At 40.4% G+C, this 22,313-nt stretch overlaps 1 protein-coding gene across 14 annotated transcripts in view; it reads left to right on the top strand.

The window, feature by feature from the left end:
• Dock10 (dedicator of cytokinesis 10) overlaps window positions 1-22,313 on the top strand; it is a 243,697-nt gene that overhangs the window by 96,303 nt on the left and 125,081 nt on the right. For 12 of the 14 annotated variants that reach the window (XM_021197703.1, XM_029538335.1, XM_021197704.1 and 9 more), the window contains exons 2-3: window positions 295-414; window positions 14,703-14,792. In XM_021197703.1, coding sequence (XP_021053362.1) covers window positions 295-414; window positions 14,703-14,792 — 210 coding nt within the window. The remainder of the gene's footprint in view (window positions 1-294; window positions 415-14,702; window positions 14,793-22,313) is intronic. The other 2 variants (XM_029538337.1, XM_029538331.1) reach the window with 1 other exon arrangement.

The raw sequence follows: 22,313 nt of genomic DNA, 5'->3' as shown, positions 1-22,313 counted from the left end.
CTCTTCCATCTCCATCAGTACAAGCAGCTTGAATTACTCAGGGAGATGTTGGGTAATTTTAGTGTCTCCTCACTTTATTTCAAATCTGGAAATAATCACTGTGTGGTTCTGGGGCTTTGTTCCAAATCCCTGGAGTCTGTATGGGACCTCATTGGAGGGACTGTGGGATGTCATGTGATACCAACGCTTCAGTGATGGCTAAAAATTGAAACTGAAGCAGTCACAGAGACAAAGCAAGATGATACACACAATGCTTAACTCTGTTTTGTTTTGTTTTGTTTTTGTTTCCCACAGCAGGAAAAGCCCAGACTTTTGGATCCTTTGGATTATGAAACTGTCATTGAAGAACTTGAAAAGACTTATCGGGATGATCCTCTTCAGGACCTTCTGTTCTTCCCCAGTGATGACTTCTCAGTACGTACTCTCAAGTTCTTCTTCCTTGCTATGGCTACCCTGTCTCACAACACTGCAGCAGAATGCCATTTCCAGTGATAGAATAACCCAAGGGCTTCCCCAGCTTGAAGGAGCGAATGTGACTCAACAGTGGACACAAAGACCCAGAGCAGTAACGCCCAGGACTTCTGAGTCCACTTATTGCTCAGATTTCTGTCACTGTCCAAGGCTCTTACCACAGCCTTCTTTTGACTTGCAGAGTGCTTCTTCCCTGGGACTATTTCTAACTAAAAGATTCTAAGGCACTGAAATCAGCCAGGAGAAAGCATCCAAAGAATTGGTGCAAAAGAGGTGATTATTTAAAACTGCCATGAATCTTGATGATAAAGCTTGGGCTCAAATCAAGAAGAACATCCTTGTGCAATGATTCATAATGCAAGATATGTTCCCTTTAGGACAGGACACTTGAGATACTCCTGACATTACTAGAGAGAGAGAATGAATGAAAAGGAGGGAGATAGCCCCATTTAGTCAAGAGCTTGCCTGGCAAGCATGAGAACATGAATCCATTTCCCTAGAACCCACAAAGATATCTGGTACACGACACATACTCAGTGCTGGGGAGATAGAAACAGGAAGATTCTAGGAGCTGGATATCCAGCCTAACCTCATCAGCCTGCTTCAGGTCAGTGATAGAGACCTAGAAAGAAGGAAAGAAAACTAATATTGAAGATACGGATGATAAAGTTGTGGATGATGAACACTAGCATGCCCCTAGTATTCAATTACATCATTTGTAAGTGCCTCTGCAAACAGGTTGCCCTGGGCAGTTGGCAACCTTTTCTGGTTTGTTCCTAAGACAAAGTTAGTCTCAGACTTCAACATTGCAAATGAGAAGGCAGCTGGAGGGTAACCCTGTAGTGCATGCTGTGCCGTGGGTTTCTCTATCAGGGAGTAGGGGCCTAGTTTCCACAATTTCAGCATCCTCTCTTTCCTCTGGGGACAGATCCAGCTTCTGGCTTTGGGGTTGTTGTTGTTGTTGTTGTTTTGTTTTGTTTTGTTTTGGATAGGTTTTGGTTGAGTTCTTTGTTTTGTTTTGTTTTGTTTTGTTTTGTTGTCCTTCATGGACTGATGAAAACGAAGTTACAAGAAAATTGACTGCTACTGATACAGCTAAGTTGATGAGGGCTTGCCTGAAGTGCTTGAGGGCCTGTGTAGGATGGAAGGCACAAAGGAACAGAGGAGATGGAATTAGGACTTTTCTGGTTCAAGTATGGATAACACTGGAAGGAAGGAGACAGATGAAGGCCTGAGAAAAAGAATTCTTCCAGTCTGTTTTTCAACATTTAAAATGGCTTGCACTTACTGTTGGCACACCCTAAGAGAGGTTTATCTCTGGAGATCCCATTTCTGTGGTTGGACTGGGGCTTGAACTGCAACACAAAGTTGAACTACCTTCTTCCTCTTCTTCTTTTTTAAATTCCACATCCTTATTTTGATTCTTTAGTTTGGTGATAAACTGACCCAAAAGCCTTTCTGTCAGATAACACCAAAATTCACGAATCTTGGACCATCCTTTTTTCCAGCTCTATTATCCAGAATTATGTCAAGTACCACTTTGAGAGCCCCTCCACCCAGAGGGAAAGTGAGGATGCACAGGTGGACTGTATGTTGCTCTAAATTTAAACTCCACTCTTGTCATCTAGTCACCCTCAGTTAGACATTGTTTCTGACATTTTTTTCTTCCTTTGCCATCCTTGGCAGTATAAACAGAGCCTTTACTAGTATATTGCTCTATTTCCCCACTCCAGTCAGTCCACAGGAATGTTTTGTCATGTGCCTGTTCAAACCCCATGTGTCATTCTTATTGCCTTCATAATGATGGTGTAAGGCCAACAAGGTGGATCAATGAGGAAAGGGGCTTGCAGACAAGCCTAAGGTTGATTCCCAGAATATAGAGAGTGGAAAGAGAAAACATGTTCCCACAGGGAGTCTTCTGATCTCTTACCCCAGCCTACTTCATCCCTACAACCACTTCCAAGCCCACCAGAGTCAGATACCAGCTCTATTCTCACCCTGCTATTCCATCACACACCCCTAACTATAGTATTTACATACTCAATAAGTATAGGATGTAAAATACTGAATATTTTTCCATAAGATTTTGTTCTAAGTGTTAAGAGACAGCAAAGATTGAACAGAAATTGCTTGGTTCTTAGGATACTGGGCATCTTACTGATCTGTGAGGAAAAGATGATAAAACTGATCAACAAATTAATTAAGAAAATAAAGATTTTTTTTTTAAGGTAAAAATAGGGCAATGTGATGGAAACTGAGTCCCAGGAGGAACTGAATTAGACTGGGTAATTGGGCAGCCACTCTGACTGGTGACATTTGAGCTGAGCTCAGATTGCTCCAAGAGAACCAGTCACACTCAAAACCAAGGAAGGACTATGTTATGCTCTTAGAAGAGCAGGGGGGGATGTTATGATATCTCTCAGGTCAGATGGGTAAGACGGCATAAAGAATGATCTGAGGCCCAGCTGAAGCTTTCGTATCTTTTTCTAACCACAAGCAGCAAGTCACTGCCCTGCTCCTAGAACAAATGACCAGAGTTTACTATTAGCAACACTTGTAGCTTCTTTGTGGACAACATGTAATGCATTTTAGAAAAAGCCCCAGGCCAGCTGGGAGAAAAGCACCCAGTTAGTACACTCAAGAGATATACAATGGCCCCTAATCTTAATATCACTAAATGACATTTCCTAACGACAGAATTTTCATTTGCACTAAGTAATTGATAATGGGCATTATTGAGCACCATATCAGCATAAAATTGCCAGGGATGTTAGTAATCATCTGGCAAGCTTTTCTTATTCACTGTTGATCCATTCTTCTCATTCTTGTCTTATTCATTTTGGCTTGGAAATCTAGATCTCATGGAAGTATGCTTCTATTTTTGTATGTCCCATGAGCTAAGCATTGTTGATTTAAATAGTTAAAGGGAAAAAAATCTAGTTGGTAACAAATGAAAACAACGTGACATGCACGTCCTGGTATCCACGAGCCAAGTTTTCCTTCAGCACTTGTACTGGTTAATCTGATCATTGTCAGTGCTTTTATGCTACAAAGACAGGGTTCTAAGTGTTACAGAAGTTTGAGTTGGACATCCAGCACTGTTCTAGTCTAATTTCTATTGCCATCATAAGATATCCTGACAAACAACATTCTAGTGGAGGAAAGGGCTTACAATTCGAGGATTGTCCATTACCATGAGGACATCATGGCAGGAACTTAAAGCATGGTATCTACAGTCAGAGCTGAGGATAGATGCATTGGTCCTCACTTGCTGCTGGTGTTTACACTCAACTAGTCTTCTTCACTCTAGTACAGTTTAGGGTCTAGCTCATGAAATGATGTTGCCTGCAATGGACTCAATCTTCATATATTGATTAATAACACTCAAGATAGCCCCCCCCATAAACACCCCAAAGTACCACTTTGACCTAGATCATTCTCCATTAAGAGTCTTCCCGAATGCCTCTAGGTTGTGTCACATTGACAGTTATACCTAACCATCACAGGCCCTTAGCTTCTTATTCTGCACACACAGTGCAGATGTGCATGTTTAGCTTCTTATTCTGCACACACAGTGTGGATGTGCATGTACCCCACACACACATATGGATGAGTCCAAAATACATATAAATCACCGTGAAAAAAATATAACTTTATTTGTTAAGAGCAGTTCTTTTATGCTTTATATGGAGTTAATATACATCTCTAAATATAAATCCCTGGCATCATCTGCCCCATTCACAGACTCTCTTGTGGGAGTGTTGCTCACCACCAAAACAACATACAATGCTCCTGGAAAGAGTGTCTCTTCCTTGACTCGACTGGAGCCTTGAGATTCTCTGTGGTGTGTGTCTGGACCATTTTCACCCCTCTGAGCAGAAGTGGCAATACAATGGGCAGTTTAATCTTAAAGGATGGATTAAGGAGGATCTTATAACTCCCACCTGTCCTTCCAAACACCAGTCACCAGGATGCTCGCTCTTCAGATGAGAAGACCCAGCTAACTTCTGTTTCTATGATTCCAAGCACCCACACTTCCTGCCGACATGATTCATCACTTGCTTTATTTAATCAATATTTAGTGGGTGCTGAATATAGAACAATACTTCCTAGAGTAGTGAGACTAACAAGAGAAGCAGGAGTCTTAAGCTTTACCAGCTCGTGCCCTAATATGGATAATGAGTAAGGCTGATAATATCGCTTGTGGTTGAATACCAAGAAATAGCAACTGTGTCTGGTGTTTGATACCTCCAAAAGAAAGCATTCGTCTCTCCCTGCAGTGGTCTTACTGCAGGCATGAACTTTTTGCCTCTTCACTCTGATGGCGTGAGATCCTGCCACCATTTTTTGCCTAGCTCCCCAGAATGGCCTTCTGGCAGATCTTTTTGCTTTCTTTATGGACACACTTTGCGGTTTTTTGTTTGTTTGTTTTTGTTTTTTTGGATTTTTGGTTTTGGGGTTTTGTTTTTTTTTGTTTTGTTTTGTTTTGTTTTTTGGTTTTCGTTTTGTTTGTTTGTTTGGTTTTTTGTTTGTTTGTTTTTGTTTTTTTGGATTTTTGGTTTTGGGGTTTTGTTTTTTTTTGTTTTGTTTTGTTTTGTTTTTTGGTTTTCGTTTTGTTTGGGGTTTTTTTGTTTTGTTTTTTTGTTTTTGTTTTTGTTTTTGAGACAGGGTTTCTATGTATAGTCCTGGCTGTCCTGGAATTCACTTTGTAGACCAGACTGGCCTCAAACTCAGAAATCTGCCTGCCTCTGCCTCCCGAGTACTGGGATTAAAGGTGTGCGCCACCATGCCTGGCTTGTACACACTTTGATTCATTCAAATCCAGCACTCATAGGAAGCCTTCAGAGTCATAAACCATATGGCCTCAGGCCTCTATGAAGAAGCTTCCTCCATGAAACCCCACCCTTCACTTCCCACCCCGTACCCCTGGCTCCTTATGTTCTCCAAGCTCCCGTCTTCCAGCCTTGTCACTGGATCTCCACACAGAGCACAGGACTTTCATTCTGTTCTCACATTTAGCAAACACATTGCCTCTGTGGGACCTGAGTTTCTTATCCAGCTGGCCCCCCCGGGATTCATCTGTGAGTTAGTTGTAAATGTGACCCCTGTCAAGAATTGTTGATCTCCAGCCTTCTCTCTTCCTGCATCAGATTTACTATCACAGCACTACACTGCTTCACTTTAGAGCACTGGTTACTACTTGAAAACACCTCTACTTTTCTTTCCTTGCTTCCTTGCCTTTTCCTTCTTGGCTCTGGAATGCAAAGCAGGCCTCCACACACATACAGCAGGACCTTGACAACTGAGCTGCATCATCACCTTTCACTTTTCTTTGTATCACCTCCCTAGCACTCCCTTCTCACCAAATTACAGCTCCCCAGGCTAAGCATATCTTGCTCCCTTATCACTGTAAGATGCACAGCAACTACTGTAGCACTTGGCACAGAGCAAGTGCAGCAATAAATTTAGACCCTGGAAAGAGGGCTCAGTGGTTAAGGTGCTTGCCTCATAAACATGAAGACCTGAGTTCGGACCCCAGCAAGCCAAGTAAATTTCAGAAGGACATGGGGGTCTGCTGGCAATTCCAGCCTTAGATGAATAAGACACGACTAGCTATATTGCTGAATTTGGGGTTTGGATATGACACCATTCTTCAATGAATACTGTAGAAGATTACAGTGGAATACAGTGGAGAACAATTCCTTATATCAGCCTTTGGTCTTCACGTGCATATACATACATGCAAAACATGCAAACACACATACATGTACCACACACACACATACACACACACACACACACACACACACACACAAGAAAAAAATAGAAAAAGGAAAAAATAAGTAATAAAATAAATTTCATGAATCTTCTTTCAGAAGTCATTGGGTTGTTATGTTAGGAAATAACTTTGATTCTTTGAAAACCTTTTGAAACAAAGGCCATTTCAGAAGTAAAAGTCTTGAGTTAAAAAGGAATAGGGTAACTGCCTCATCTCGATGATGAGAAAATGAAGGTTAATAAGAAATTCTCCTCTTTGACACAAATCAGCATATTGCCTTAAAAGAAAGACACTGAAAAACTGAGCCACTCCTCTCTAGAGACCTCTCTGTCTAGGATAGTGCCTGGCACACAGCTGACATCAGCAAGGCTAGTTCCGCCTTCAGACACATTAATGTACTAATTTGAATGATTTCTGTTACTAGGGAAGGGAGAAATTAGCTCATCTCCATAGATCCAATATCCAACACACTGTATCACTCATAGCCATTCAAGAGTCTGTCAAACAGTGAGCTCAAGTACTTTTCTTCATCTTGGCACATTGGGTAGAAATTTTACTCACCTGCCATGTGGATTCAGGGACCTGACAACATAAACCTCCACACTACTTCCATCATAAACTTGTACTATGAAAAAAACAATGCACATGCGTGTATTAAATATCCATGTATTCAAAGACATGTACAGCTTCCTCGTTGATTTGGCTATCGTTGATTTTTATCTTTACATTTTGAAGTTGATAGTATACTAGAAACCGTCAAAAAATAGAGTTGATCATCAATGTGTGACTCAGTAAAGTAGTTACAGACTGTAATGGGGGAAGGGGGAACTGAAGAACACTTTCAAGGACACAATGAACAATGCTTGATGACTCATGGTAGAAAAGAAGGGGACAGAGCCATAAATGACTTTCTTGCTGGGCTGAAGGTGCAGAAAGCCCGGGATAGAATCATTTGAACAATGGAGTTCAGATGTCTAGAAATGAGGAACAACTACAGACTGCATTTTTCCCAGTGCTGCCTATTTCGACACTACTCTATTGAAGTTCAACTTTGAGAACTACCTTCAGTGCGCTCTGCATATATATAGCAAGTATGCCAATGTGAACCGGAGACAGTGCTCTCACTTAAATAGCTGGGCTTTCGACCACGAAAAGGGCCATATTCAAAGTCATAGTTCTCTGCAGTCATTCAGTGGGTAACCTGTCGAAGAAGTCACATCATCTCCTCAGAGTCCATTCTTCTTAGGAAGAACTCAGATTAGTGTTCTAGGACACTCAAATTCATCTTGTAGTTGTCGTTAGTGACTGCCAAAACTGAATGACAGATTGCACCATGTATCAAGGGCTCACAGTTTTTCACAGTATATTTTTAGCAATTGAAAACTGGTATTTGGGGACTTCCAGACTTTACCACATGGGCCCTTCTAGGAGAGGAAGTTCAAAGACCTTGCTATGGTTAATGTTACAAAGCAGAAAGGTCATAAGTTTTCTTTTACTCTGAAACACAATATTTTATAGGAATCAAGAGTCTTTTTAATCTGTGGCTTTTGAATATGGAAAGCAAACTTTAAATGGCTCATAATGTCTGTGTAAAGGCATTGCAATTGTGATTTAAAAGCTAAGTTATAGCCTGTATTCAATTAGATTCTTTCTGAGTTATAACATCCCTCTCATTCTAATGGAAAGGTCCTTGACCAGGGATGTAGCAACTGAAGACAGAATTCAACCATAAGCGCCTTGACTTTCACTCTTAGTTTCCTTCCAAACAACATGCTACGGGCCAGATGCTTCCAAAAGAAGTGAGGTCTCCAAGCGGGAGTAAATATTAACTCCTCAAATCTCACTGTGAATGATGCTATCAGAAAGTCAATGTAGTGTTATTTTAACAGCAAACAATAAAATTGTGTTATTCCCAGGAAAATGCATGGAACTCGACATTGTCATAAGTCTCACAAAGACAACTATGTATGCTTTCTCTCATAGTAAATCCAGAGAGGAAAGATGTGAAATTAAAAGGGAGCTATAGGGTATTTAGAAAGGAAAAATGGGAGAATAAGAAGTGGAGATGGAGAGGGTGAATATGATCAAAGTATATTGTATACATTAATGGAGTTGTCGTAATGAGGCCTCTTTGAATAATTAATACATATTAATTAAAAAGAATAACAAATGAAAATAACAAACTTGGGGTAGTGATGCAATTGTAGCTCTTTGTTTTAAAGATTATACTCAGAATGCATGTTTACATGAAACTTTATATATTAATGTTCACAGAAGCATAGCCCCCAAATGGAAACAATCCAAATGTTGACCAACTAATAACTAAAAATAGTTTGGCATATTCAACAGTAATAAGGAATGGCATATGGACACATGCTACAAGTTGGGTGAACCTTTAATACGTCGTGCTATGCCAGTCACAAAAGAGCACTGTTGCAAGGATATTTTCCCTGGGGAGATGAAGTAGCACCACTCCCTCCTCATAAGACCCAAGGACAAATGAAAATACTGTTCCATTCAAAGTTCCCTTGGAGCCAATGAGCCTATTGGGCTTAGTTACAGACTGTGAGTGAGAGGGTTTGGCAAGAACGTAGATGACTCAAAAGTCTCCACACAGCATGGATGATGGCTTCTCCATGGTCGCATAGAGGGAGAACCTCTTATTATTTTCCCCCACCTATATACTCTAGCATGTCTCTAAAACCTTTCGGCCATGTGCAATTAAGACTGAATTACACACAAATCACTGGAAAGACTGGCTGGACACTTGGTTAAAGGCCCAGTGACCCTTCCCATATCCTCATCATATGAGAGAAGGCCCTGTCATGAGTGCCTCACTCGGGTAGGCACAGCTGACCTGATGAATATAACACTCATTTACTCAGAAAGTAGGGCAATGTGTCAACCACACAAACACAATTCCACTTAAATGGAACGTGAGGCATAGGAATCAGGTTAGTGGTTGGTACTTCTCAGGTACTAGGGAAAGGGAGTCTGCTCAGACTGCTAGGAAATAGGATTCCTTGAGTTGTGACAAAGGCATGCTAAATGTAAATAGAGATGATGATTGCGCAACTCTGAGTATGCTCAAAATCCACAGGAATTTGCCCTTCAAAATGATATGGCCCATGATAGATCGATTGTATCTCAAAAATACTCTCTTGTGTTTAAAGAGGTTGTTCTAGGTTATGAGGTTAGGGAAGGTGTAGTCTTAGACTAACAGTGGGTCATTAAAACGCATCTATATTCAAGTGCTTTAAGATGAATAAATTTAAAATACCAAAGGAATTATATATAGTATGGAAAAATTAATTGCATTTCATCTATTTAATTTTATTCTTTGTATATTTGTGTCTTGTATACATGTATGTTTGTATATCACATACATGCAGCATCCAAAAGAGGGCATCAAATCCCCTGAAACTGGAGTTACAGACCATTGTGAGCTGCCGTGTGGGTGCTTGGAATCGAGTCTGAGGCCTCTGCAAGAGCAGCCAGTGCTTTTAATCACTGAGCCATCTCTGCAGGTCTTGACTGCATTACTTTTACAATTTATTCCCAAAGCAGATTTTATGTCATCTGCTGTATTACATTGCTACAACAAAATACCCGACAAAGCCACTTCTAGAAGGAAGTGTATACGTTGACTCACAGTTTCAGGGTACAGTCCATATGGTGCAGAAGTCCTGGCAGTAGGAGCTGAGGCCGACAGGTCACACTGCATCCACAGTCAGGAAGCACAGAGAGATGATTGCCATACTCAACTCGCTTTCTCCTTTCGATTCACTCTAGAAACCGCGGCCCATCAGAAGATACCACCCATATTTAAGGTGATATTCCTTCTTCAATTAAACTGATCTAGAAAAGCCTTCACAGGTCAGGTAGACCCAGAGGCCAGCTTATCTAGATAAACCCTCATGGAGTTAAAGAGACTTGGAAATCCTATGAAATTGGTGATTCAGATCAACCCCCATGCCTGCTTATACACAATAAAAACACTCACTTAAAATGAATGGATGAATCAATCAACTATACAGCCTTGGGATTTAAAATATCCGATGTTCTGACTTTCCGTATGACACAGACAGTAAATTATAGGGTTTAAGAAAGAGATGAGCTTTGGGTGAACCGTAGTTTGATCTGTTTTGTTTGTTTGTTTGTTTTGTTTTGTTTATTAAGGAACTGGTATCTATTTGAAACCTGAGATCTACAGAGAATAAGTTGAGGATTTCTTGAAAAGAGAAAGACAAATACAAAGAGCCTCCATGGGCCCCACACCATTATGGAAGAAGGGTTGTGGGCTGCACTGTGGGAAAAAGCATAGAGAGTCGGCCATGGTAACCAGGCTTCTGTGTCAGTGCAGTGCCCTTCTGAGGGAATCACAGCCACCATGCTTCTTCCTCAGCATCCCATGTGGTGGGCTTAGCCTGCATCCCTGAATCTAACTAGTCAGGAGGCATGCTGGTGCAGCACAGGCCTTTATGCTGATGGAGCACTTGTTACTGTCACTGCTCTCATCTTTCCTTATGCAGAATGTACAGTTGTGCGATTCTCAGAAAAATAATTCAATACTCAAAAAGACAGAAATGGCAGCTACCCAAGTCTGACCATGATTGCACACTACTTATGTATGGATGGTTCATCACAGGTTATGCAACCTATAGTCTATGGGTTAATCAGAACTAGAAGAGACTCCCTTTAGAGCACAGTGAAGTTATTTAAGAGACATTCTCACATAGTTAGCAATAAATGAGGGGAAAAAAAAACACAATGGTGGTGTTGCTTTCTGAATGTGGTAAAACATTTATAAAGCATGTATAGTAAATATGTCTTCTCCAATAGCTCTCAACATTGGTGCCTTAACCTCCTAAATTATGTGGCATTTCCTTTTCAGTTCACAATTAAACCAGGACAGACCTTAAGCGTGAGTTACTTGTTCACTGTGGAGCCGCTCACACCTCAGTTAGGACTGGTGGATTACCTTAACCAGCCATCTATTTTTGTCCTTGCCTACTGTAACAGCTGGAACAACATACCATAGGTACTAACATAGCAAGCCTTCTCAGCCCTAGGGTAGTAAAAGCAATCCACTCCAGACTTTAGCAGTGGCATTTAGCCAACTGAGAAATGGCCCCTGTGCACTTAGCCTGAAGTCTAGAGTCATTTTAGGCAGCAGAACAGCTCCTGCAAGAAAACCACAGAGACTCCCCGGTTCAGCACAGAAGGAACTAGAAAGTAACAGGGCTGCAGTCAAAGACACTGAACATTGTGGACCTAACACTGCAAACACAGGCTTGAGGCCTTCAGTTCAGAAGAGCGTTCCTTTCCAAGTGCCTGACAATACATCCCTTATAAAAGGCTTGCCACCAGATGAGGAGCTCGGCTGAGTGCCAGTGCTGTCTGAAATCTGTTCCATGCTACTGAACTATACCAATTGTGGAACAGAGCTTTATTAAAGAGAACAGGAAGTCTGTTGTGGCCAAGGCAATTTGTAGTGGTCTGAAAGCACAGACTTCTCAGAAAGGAAATTCTTTTTAAATGTATTAATACCCTTAGCAAGTAGGACTCTTTAACCTTCTACTTAGAACAAGTTACTTGTGCTCTACCACAAGCACTTTAAACAAATATAAAATAAATGGGAAGAGACCAAAATTTTGAAAGATTTAACCTCATAGCCTTTTAGTTATTTCAGACAAATGTTCCAGTGTTCTACTGAGATAGTTAGCATGTTACAGCATGTGCACACATGCGTAAGCTCATTGCCATTCTTATGCCATGAGTGTGTTGTACAGGGTATTTAGCATACACAGAAGTTGCAAAATAATGTTCTAGATTTATCACAGGGTTTCATGAGCATGGTTCAACTATAATGGCCTTATTTAATAGAGTTTCTTGACTATAGATCATCAGGAATCCTCCAATGGATTGTACACATGATGAGGAGGGTATCCTAACTCTGCAGGAATGACTTCTAGACTCATGAGTTACACATGGATGTTAACTTACGTTTTTGTCTATCTTCATGATGCTGGGTCATTAAAGAAATAACCATGTGAGTGATTATCCTTTCATACTGAACCCAGCTCCTGAAACTCACTGTTTTGTTTGTTAACCTGCTAAACCAATTAGGTACCCATTCTTTTTAACCAGCCAAGCAGTAATCCTAAGAGGACAATAAGTTTGTTGTGTCACTCTGAGCCTTGTTGGAATCATGTTACTCTACCTCCCACAGGCTTTTAAGGACTATTTTAGAACAGCTATAATTTCACAAATGAAAATGAAAATAAGGAACTAATGTCATCATTTTGGAAAATGAGAAAAAATATCGACCCCCTTTTTGTTTAACAATATAACTATGCTGTATTTTTTATGTTATAGAAAACAAACACGTAACCTTCATTTTTAATACTTTCTGAAAACAAAGCAAGTAGCCCTGTATGTGAACTGTCTTGCCAAAGTCTTGCCTGGGCCTTTGACCTCTAAACGAAAATCCTCAAGGCTCAGTCTAGACAGAGTTATTAGTATTCACAGAGAGACTGACAACAAAGAAGCAACTTGAGGGAGGAAATGTACAAGGAATTAGAAATGGAAAAAGTCCAGATATTGCTAACCTGGCTCCATTGCACTCTACACGGAAACAACCACTTCCTGGTCTGTCTGCAGTCTTCTGCTTCATCTGCAAGATCTACACTTGCTCTTTTTGTCTGTACTAGGCTTAAGTTGCCAGTCCAGCTCTAGCATCCTATAGGTGCCAAGACACCCTGAAGCTTTACGAGCTTGCCCTGTAGCTGTATGTCAAGCCGAGCATTACCTTCAGATCCTGAATGGAGTGTCTGGAACACTTCCCCCCACCCCCATTATTTTAATCCCCTGATCGATCCTAGATTCACATGATGTTCTTCCTCTTTCACATGCTGAAACCCACACTTCCCATGTGCATGAGCATGTACATACTACCAAAGACAATTCCATGTATCATACTCATTCACACGTGCACAGGAATACACAAATACAGGTACACACATGCCACACTCATAAACAGCATGCAAAGTTATAGCATCTATACTCACTATAATAACACACTCTTATGTCCAACCACAACCACAGGCCTGCACTTATTGTATAGACACACTCATGCACTATACTACTCACATGCTCCCACTGAGCCTCTGGCCACACCCACACATAGCAGAAACTCTGATGATCTTATATACACTCACATGTCCTTACACTGAATACAAACTACATGCATATACTCAGAAAATTCAACAGATAAGCAGTTATTCGCTCTATTGAACATTAAGGTTACAGCTGTGTCAAAAAAAATTTTTTTTTTTCTGCATGGGACTAGCATCAGGGCTGAAGAGAACATTTAAAGAATATCCCAAGTCTGAGATCAGGAATGATCCACGCAACATGGCTATTGCTGGTGAGCTGACTATAGCACCCATGAGCTCAGAAGGTGAAACTCCAAGACCCCTCATGTACCCATTTTTTCCTAAACTAACAGTGGGCTTTGAAATTCTTGCCCATTTCAACCACTAATCCATGAGCATGCCTTGCATCGGGACCAGTTTAAATAAACTGTAGTTTGCATCCCAGAAACTCTTAGGAATCATTTGTGTTTGAGGGAATGTGAATGTGGTAGAAAAACTCTCAGTGATTGATGCCATGAGTGGAACTGTCAGTCCTTTCCCACGTAACCATGAGAGTGTACAGGCTGAAGGAAGCCCATGGCCACGACACAATCACTGGAAAAAGAAAAGGCAAAAGCTAGAGACAAAGCAAAGGAAAACACCTTTGAGATTCTAGTCTAAATGTTAAGGCGTACTTTACATATCAGTTTATGGAAACCTATTTAATAAGATGCTATTTGTTTAAGTAGCTATTTGTTTGAATTTGTGAAAAACCCTTTAATTATTTCAACAGAAAATAAAATTTAAAACCTGACCTATTTGTTTCAAAGTCCAAATTTATTGTACTGCTTCCAATCTATTCCAACCTATACACACACACACACACACACACACACACACACACACACACACACACACTTCCTAAAAGGGGCAACATCAGCATGTTACTATTTAGAATAGGATTTTGTAAGTTTTAAAATCTCATTTCCAATTTATTTTAACAGGAACAGCAGGAACAGTAACAAAGATTCCAATAGAGGCAAGTCACAAACACAGGTGCTCACATTGTTTCCTCTCGGTAATAAAGGCCAGCTTAAAACTTTTGAGTTGCACAGGTGGCAGCAACTAGGGGGATGGTAGCAGCCACTTCTTTAGGGCTGTTTGGCTCATTCTCATTTTTATAGGGATCAAAGCAGTAACGGTGGGGAAGCCTCTCTGCCCAGCTCTGTGACAATCTGTTCTGGTGTGTTTGCGGGACAGTGGTTCACTCTGCTTTCAAGATGGAAGGCTTAACTTCTTTTCATTGCTCCTCCCAGACAGCCACAGTTTCTTGGGATATCCGAACACTCTATTCGACGGTACCGGAAGAGGCAGAGCACAGGGCAGAAAGTCTGCTGGTGAAAGAGGTAAATGTGGTGCTTTTATTCATTGATCTCTAAAATGTTTGCTCCCACCCCCAGCCACCCACCAGGCAATCTTAGCTTCCTTCTCTACCACTACCCTCCAGCATGCTCACCTGAAAAGGGGAAATTCACAGATTCTCTCATTCGCCACATATTTAAACCCCGGGTGGCCCTCCATCTTCTGTAGCCATTTTTGATTGTGTGGTAACTGTTTGCTTTTAGGGTTCTTTTTCCTTTGTTCTTTTCTTTAAACATCCACACTGAGGAGAGTTTGAGTATGTTAATAGAAAGATTTGATTTTGTTTTACTACTTCAGACAGCGTGTGTAAAACGAAGAAGACTGTACTTCATGAGAATGTTGGATTGTACATTATGTTCTCTTCACTGCTATGAAAAGGGGTGATGATAAATTTCTCTGGACATCTTGACAGGCTGACTTGAATTCAGTTGGTGGAGCAGCCCCTTCATCTTCTAACCAGACACCAGGCTGCACACAGCAGCTGAGCACCAAATATATCAAGTCAAAAAAGCAGATAAACTGTACTTTTTCTGTGTCACAAAATAAATAAACAGCCTAGCAGTGGTGGCGCACGCCTTTAATCCCAGCACTCAGGAGGCAGAGGCAGGTAGGTTTCTGAGTTTGAGGCCAGCCTGGTTTACAAAGTGAGTTCCAGGACAGCCAGGGCTACACAGAGAAACCCTGTCTTAAAAAACCAAACCAAACAAACAAAGGAGAAAAACAATAGTGTCTGGGGCAGGTAAATAACTAGGAAGTAAGAGAACAGCACCCAGAGCCCCCCCCCCCCCGAGAAGGGTGAGCAGCTCAACAGAGTGCCCAGTGCCAAGGGATATTTTGGAAGGTCTGTTTCTCTTATTACCTAAGAAAGAAATTTCACATGAATAAGCATTTAAATTAGAAAAAAAAATGAAACAAGAGTTACAAAAGGGTAGAACATTTTAAAATGGAAGCAAGGAAGATTGACAAATTTAACTCTGTAAAAGTTTAAATTTCAGTATGACAACTAGTATCCTTTAAAAAATAATAATTAAGCCATCACCTATGACTCTTTATATCTTCTAATATATACAGGATGCATATAAATTCCTAACAGTCAATTTTTTTTTTTTTTTTTTTTTTTTTTGGTTTTCAAGACAGGGTTTCTTTGTATAGCCCTGGCTGTCCTGGAACTCATTTTGTAGACCAGGCTGGCCTCGAACTCAGAAATCTGCCTGCCTCTGCCTACCTCTCGAGTGCTGGGATTAAAGGCGTGCGCTACCGCGCCCAGCAACAGTCAAACATTTAAAGCTGTATTTTTTTTTTATTTATATGTGTCTGTGCCTGTGTGAGCTGATATATTCCCTGTGCATGCAGGCAGCTCTGGAAACAGAACAGCAGATCCCACAGAAAGTGAACTTTATGCCACTGTAAAATGGGGGTAACAGGTGCTAGGAACCAAACCAGGGTCCTCTGCAGGAGCACTTAATGCTCTAACCACTAGGCAATTTCTCCAATATTCAGAACTCTGCAGATCTTAATATGAAAAAGACAACCCAAGGGAATATATCCAAAAGATAGCCAAAGGTAGATAAATATAGTCAGGCAAGAGCCAAGTCTTTGTTCCATGTACTTGTGGCCTTGGAAGTACAAATTGAAGCAAAATTCTCATGTATTAGCTGAAACACAAAAAACTGAGATGAAAATGTTTTTATTACAGTGACAGTAAAGGGGAAATGCCATTGCTGCATGGTTCAAAATAAACATAGCTTTTGAAGTATGATCCACAAGTAACCTTGAAGTGTCACATATATGTTTATACATGTATCAACAAGCATAAATATGTGCAGATATAAGCATGTGTACTGCTGACTTGGAAATTTTTAGATACCAATAGGGATTCTGTTTAAAATATTTTATTAGCATATCTATATTTTGTAGTAATACACAGCCAATAAAATATATGTATTTAAAAGCCAGACAAGGTTATATTTAATTCCAGGACTCAGGAAGTAGAGGCAGGTGAATCTCTGAGTTTGAGGCCAGCCTGGTCTACAAAGTGAGTTCCAGGATAGCCAGGGTTACACAGAGAAACCCTGTCTCAAAAATCAAGTGTGTGTGTTTGTGCGTGTGTATTTTTATATACATATATAGATATATATGTATTTAAATATCTGTTTGAACTTCTGTAATACATTATTATGAGAAAAAAAATCTAGCCACAAATTGTGAAGTACGATATTACTAAAGACACAAAACTCATAAGCTGGTGCATAAGTGTGCAATATTAGGTCTTGTGGGCAAAGATATATAAAAGTGAATTTTTCAATTAAAAACACTTTCTGAGTAATTAATTCAAGTGCTGAGTAATTGATTTTTAAATGCTGTCAGAATTGGAACCCAAGTGCCTGGCCAGTTAATCCAAATCCCACAACCAACTCAAAACTTTCTCCACCGATCTTTAACAATGTATGTTTCCATGTTTAAAGACACACACACAAACATACACACACTTGATTGCCACAGACTGGACCTCACTTTGGGTCCCCGATCTGTGGGGAATGGGTCTCTTGGTTGCAGGTGAGCGAGGATTCAGCGGATGAGTGACTGACAGTCCACACGAGAGAGGGTGTAAAACTGAATATATTCTCATAAAGTGAACACCAGTGTTATAAAGTATAGAGAACAAAGGGGTAGGATGTCACAGTAGGTAAAGTACATTGAAGTTACTTGACACAGAGGAATGACTTCAAAGGGACTTACAGGAGCCAGGTAATGTTTACAGTTAAGATAAAGCAGTTCTGCCTAGGTCAGCTAAAGACAGGTAAGGATTTCCCACCTTAGTCACAATTTGTGCTACTCCTTTGAGCCTTGTGAAAGCTAGCACCAGGGGGGTTCTGCACTAGCAGACCTTCTCATGAATAGTGCAATACCACAACCCCCCTATTTCCTAGGCCTTGGTAAATACTTGCATATGAAAGTAACCTTTTTACTGAATTTTGAGCTCCTGGCTTTAAGGAATTTTCAGGACTTTGGAACACTGGCTTTAAGGGTATGTATTTCGCCTATGGTAAAAGTTTAATCTTTAAAGGCATTAATAATATTGAAAGAGAGCATATATCATACTAGCATGCGGATAGGGTTCGTGTATATAGATTATTGAAAATGCCAGGACTCTAGGAGGCTGAATCTCCTTGAGATTCTTTTCCTCAGGACTCNTTCCAGGTTTTCAGGCCTGTTGTGAATCACCACTAGAGTGGGCGTGGCACTTGATTTTTGAAACAGGGTTTCTCTGTGTAACCTTGGCTATCCTGGAAATCCCTTTGTAGACCAGGCTGGCCTCAAACTCAGAGATTCACCTGCCTCTGCTTCTTGAGTCCTGGAATTAAATATCACATGTGTTCAGCATTAGGAAGCCTCCCAGGTGTGGGGGCTCCTTGCAATCTGAAGTTCTGTGCTTCCAGAGCCGCTGTAATACAGCTTCCAATGTAGTTCACTCTTGCAGTTCTCTAAGAAAGTCACCTTTCTTTTGCCTTCTTTTTTGTTACTTTTCCTGTGGGGAAGCATCTTTTCTTTGCTTTTATTTCACTTTGCTTGCCTTTCAACCCCTTGCAGACTTCTCTCTCTTCTACTCCCAGCTTCCCACCTCTCAAAGAAAAAAATTCCTCCAAAGAAGGAAAACAAGGAAGAAAAGAAATGTTTTATTTTTCTGTTGATTTTCTGTATCACCAACAGCACAAAAAGACCCTGGATTGTACTTGGTTTGAAAGATGGAGATGAAGTAGAACTTGTACTTTACAATCTGGGAAGCAGGAAAATGGTACTTACAAGTGTTCCCCAGTAGCAATGGAACAGCAATAGCCAGGCCTTCAGGTGGCAGATAAAAAGGAAAAGGGTTTACAGAGAGCTTTAGGAGAAATGCTCACACACACACACACACACACACACACACACACACACACACAAACACGCACACACACACACACACACACACACACACTCACTCACGCACACGCACGCACGTACGCACACACGCACACGCACACGCATCACCATCCAGAGAATAATGCTGAAAGAAGAGTCTTAACCACAAACACTAATAGCAGCAAATCATTACTGCCCACTTGCTTTGTGCCAGATAGGCATCTAAACCATTCACTTACAATAATTTGGAAGAAAAGTTATAGCAAAGCATCCTTTTTTAAAGATAAGGAAATTGTGTCAAAGAAACATTAAGAAACTTACACAGGCAGTGTCGCACAAGCTAGAATATATTCAGTGTCTCATCCCAGGCCACAGAGCCGGAGCCCCTGGACTTTTGTTTGACAATGCTAACTGCCAATGTGAAGCTTTACCCTAGTGCCCACTGGAAGGAATCTGCCCTAGCAACCATGCTGCAGCCTCTGCCCAGGCCATCCTGGTACATATAGTTATTAGACTGCACAGTAGGAACACTGTTAGAGTTTCTGAAAACAGATAATAAAGCTAGCACTAAAGTGGGCTCAGACATTTGCAGGGTTTTTTGCAGAATGCTGTACTGACCTTCCTTCTTGTTTCTCCCTGTATCAAATTGCCCAGTGACACCATGTGGTGGCAAGGACAAATGTCGTGGTTGCTAGGCAACAAATTGGAAAGAATCTAGTTTCAATACATCTGGCTCAATAAAAATCTTGAATTTTCTCTCACATTACTCTACACTGACAGTGCACAGCCTTTTGTCAAAGGCAGTGGGCACTCTTTTCCTTAGTCTCGAATGATCTCATATTTTTAAAGGGAATTAAATTAAACAAACCATGTTTCCCTTTTCTGCTTAGTGATTATCTTCCCTGTCTAGTAGAGGAAGCCCGGTGTTTCCCACACAAAAATATTGACTCATTTTGTATCTACAATGTTGCCAGTTATGAAAACATCCAGCCACAGTTCAGCAACAATGTACATTCAGGACCACAGTTCAGCATCCTGCAACCCAGGTAACATAAACTTACATTACAGCCTCATGCACAAGCCTTACATGGTTAACTTTCCTAAGTGCAATCTAACCTCTGCTCAGTCTGACTCTGGACTCCAGATTTCTTTAAAGCTCTATGCTTGACATTTCCATTAGTGACAAAGAAACAAGTTGTTTATTATTTTGGCATGCCATTAGTCTTTCTGCCTCAGTTTATCCATCTTATATAGGATCGTTAACCTAGTGATGTGATCCTGAAAATAAAACTAGCAAAAGTATGGAAAAACAATGACTTGGGAAGATTGTATTTATCCTCCAGAGTACTTTATATACCTCTCTAGAACCATTAAACAGAAGTAAAACTAATGCTCCTGGGAGAAAACAGGCACCACTCCCGCTGGGGACTAGGGCAATGAAAGAGTCTATGTATAGAAGTCAGGGTTCCTGAGCAAAGCTTCTATAGTAAAGTTTTTGTTTAAATATGCACAAAGGGGCAATATGAAGCTGAGCCCACTAATTTAAACTAAGATGCTGGTTTATTCTCTCTTAACAAAAGAAAATGAAGGAACAGCAGAGTGAGCAATACAAGGGCTCACAAGGAAACAGGCCCTGGGGGGCAGATGAGTGAACAAAGGAGACACTGGCCAAGGATTAGCTTTCTAGTTGTTTTGATACCAAAGCCCATTTGGTTAACAGAACCCAACCACTCTATGGGAACAAAATGGACATAAAATGAGAAGAAAATAATAAAGTCTAGAATATAGGTCTTACTTTGGTACTAGAATAAGATACTTAGGGACTAAGTGTTATGGAATCAATACTTAAAAGCAGAAGAAAATTCCTTTATGCCTGTAGCTAGACTGGTACATAGATGCACACAGTCCTGGTGTCCTATCTTTATGTGGACAGTACAGAGTTACCATGGAAAGCTCACATTTTATGCAAGGATTCCAAACTAGAAATAGTGGAGTTCCCTTGGAAGAGAAGGAAAATAGGGCTTATGGCTGAAGAGAAAATATGTATCATATTTAAGGTAAGGAAACTTTAAGCAACCATAGAAAATGTATACTAAAAGCTCAAAGATCTCCTACTTTGAATTAAGGCACAATCAATTTCATCCTAGCAGAGTATTTTGCAAAAACACATTTCACCAAAGTATTTGCAAGTACTACACAGACACAGAAACACACACACACACACACACACATACACACATACATACATATACATATACATAGAGAGGGGGAAAGAGGATTAACTTTAATTAGTAGACATCCATTCAAACCATTTTAGAAGCAAATATGTTATAAATTATTTTCCAGATTTACTTGACCATGGATAAAACGATCTGTTTTCTCCTGCTATTTTGAGAAACACATTTGATAAATGCTGGCCTTAAGCTGATACAAAGAAATCACCCTGAACTAAGGACTAAATACATCTCAATTAAAACACATGTAGCTATCCAGTAAACCTCACATGCATGCTTTCTTTGGGGCATCTACTAATGATGCAAAGGGGAATGTTGAACCTCCAAGAGCAAGGAAGTGGTAATTTCTTCTCATAACCAAATCTCTACTGTTAATTCTTACTGTTTCGATCAAAATGTCTGCTTTCGTCCATGGGTAGCTCATTACTTGGGCACAATTTCCAAACAAGCATCTGTGAAAGCTGTTCTGTTGACTCTTCCTCATCAAGGAAATTGCCAGAATAAACAGGGCCAACTTCATCTTTAAAGTCAATAATAATGACCAGAAAGGCCAAAGAAACACACTTTTTCAGCCATTAAATACCTCCTCTCAATCCTGTGACCAATTAATGGGCTATTTTTTCTATTTTCCTAAAAGTAAACTTGGGTCCAGGAGCATAAACATGATGTTATTGCTACTGCCCCCAATTTAATGCATTGAAGTTAATTATGGCAACTGTCTGAAGGGTGAAATTCTTTAAATAGAAAGTTCCTTTCCCAGTAACCATTGTTACTGTGGATCATGGTGAAGTGAAGTTAGGGAAGTAATAAAAGTATCAACCACTCACTGTTTGGTTGGACTAGATTAATTATTTAGCATGTATCACTTTGCTAAACAGATGTTTCCCATCTGCTTCCTGAAGAGTGCAGCCCCAGGAAAAGAGTCCCATGCCTGTGGTCAGAGTTACACTTCAATCTGATGAGCACCCTGAGTTTTGCTGAGAAAAGGAAGCAAGGCCAGATTCACATAGCAAGGAAAAAATATAACAAAAAAGCCACTGAAGGATACACTGGCTCCTGGGGTTAGTTGGACAGACATGAGGCTACTAATATTCCAGGAGGGTAACTCTACAGACCTATAATAAGAATAATAGCATTATTCTCATGGTAAAAGTAACGAGCTAATAAAGGAGACAGATTTTGGCAGGATTTGGAGACTAAAAAAGAAAGGAATAGAGAAGAATGATCCAAAGGTCACTGACACATACAGCTTGGACTACTATGACATTAACTTAAATAAGAGATATAGAGTAAAGTAAAGATTACTGGTGCAGGCTTTGAAATATGGAAGAGATGCCCCTGTACTGAGGAAAGGGAAGTGGAAGAGAGACA

The sequence above is a fragment of the Mus pahari genome, chromosome 5, assembly GCF_900095145.1.
Source record: "Mus pahari chromosome 5, PAHARI_EIJ_v1.1, whole genome shotgun sequence".
In the NCBI taxonomy this organism is placed as follows: domain Eukaryota; kingdom Metazoa; phylum Chordata; class Mammalia; order Rodentia; family Muridae; genus Mus; species Mus pahari.
The sequence above is the reverse complement of the archived record's forward strand: the minus strand, read 5'-3'. Positions and strand labels throughout refer to the sequence as shown.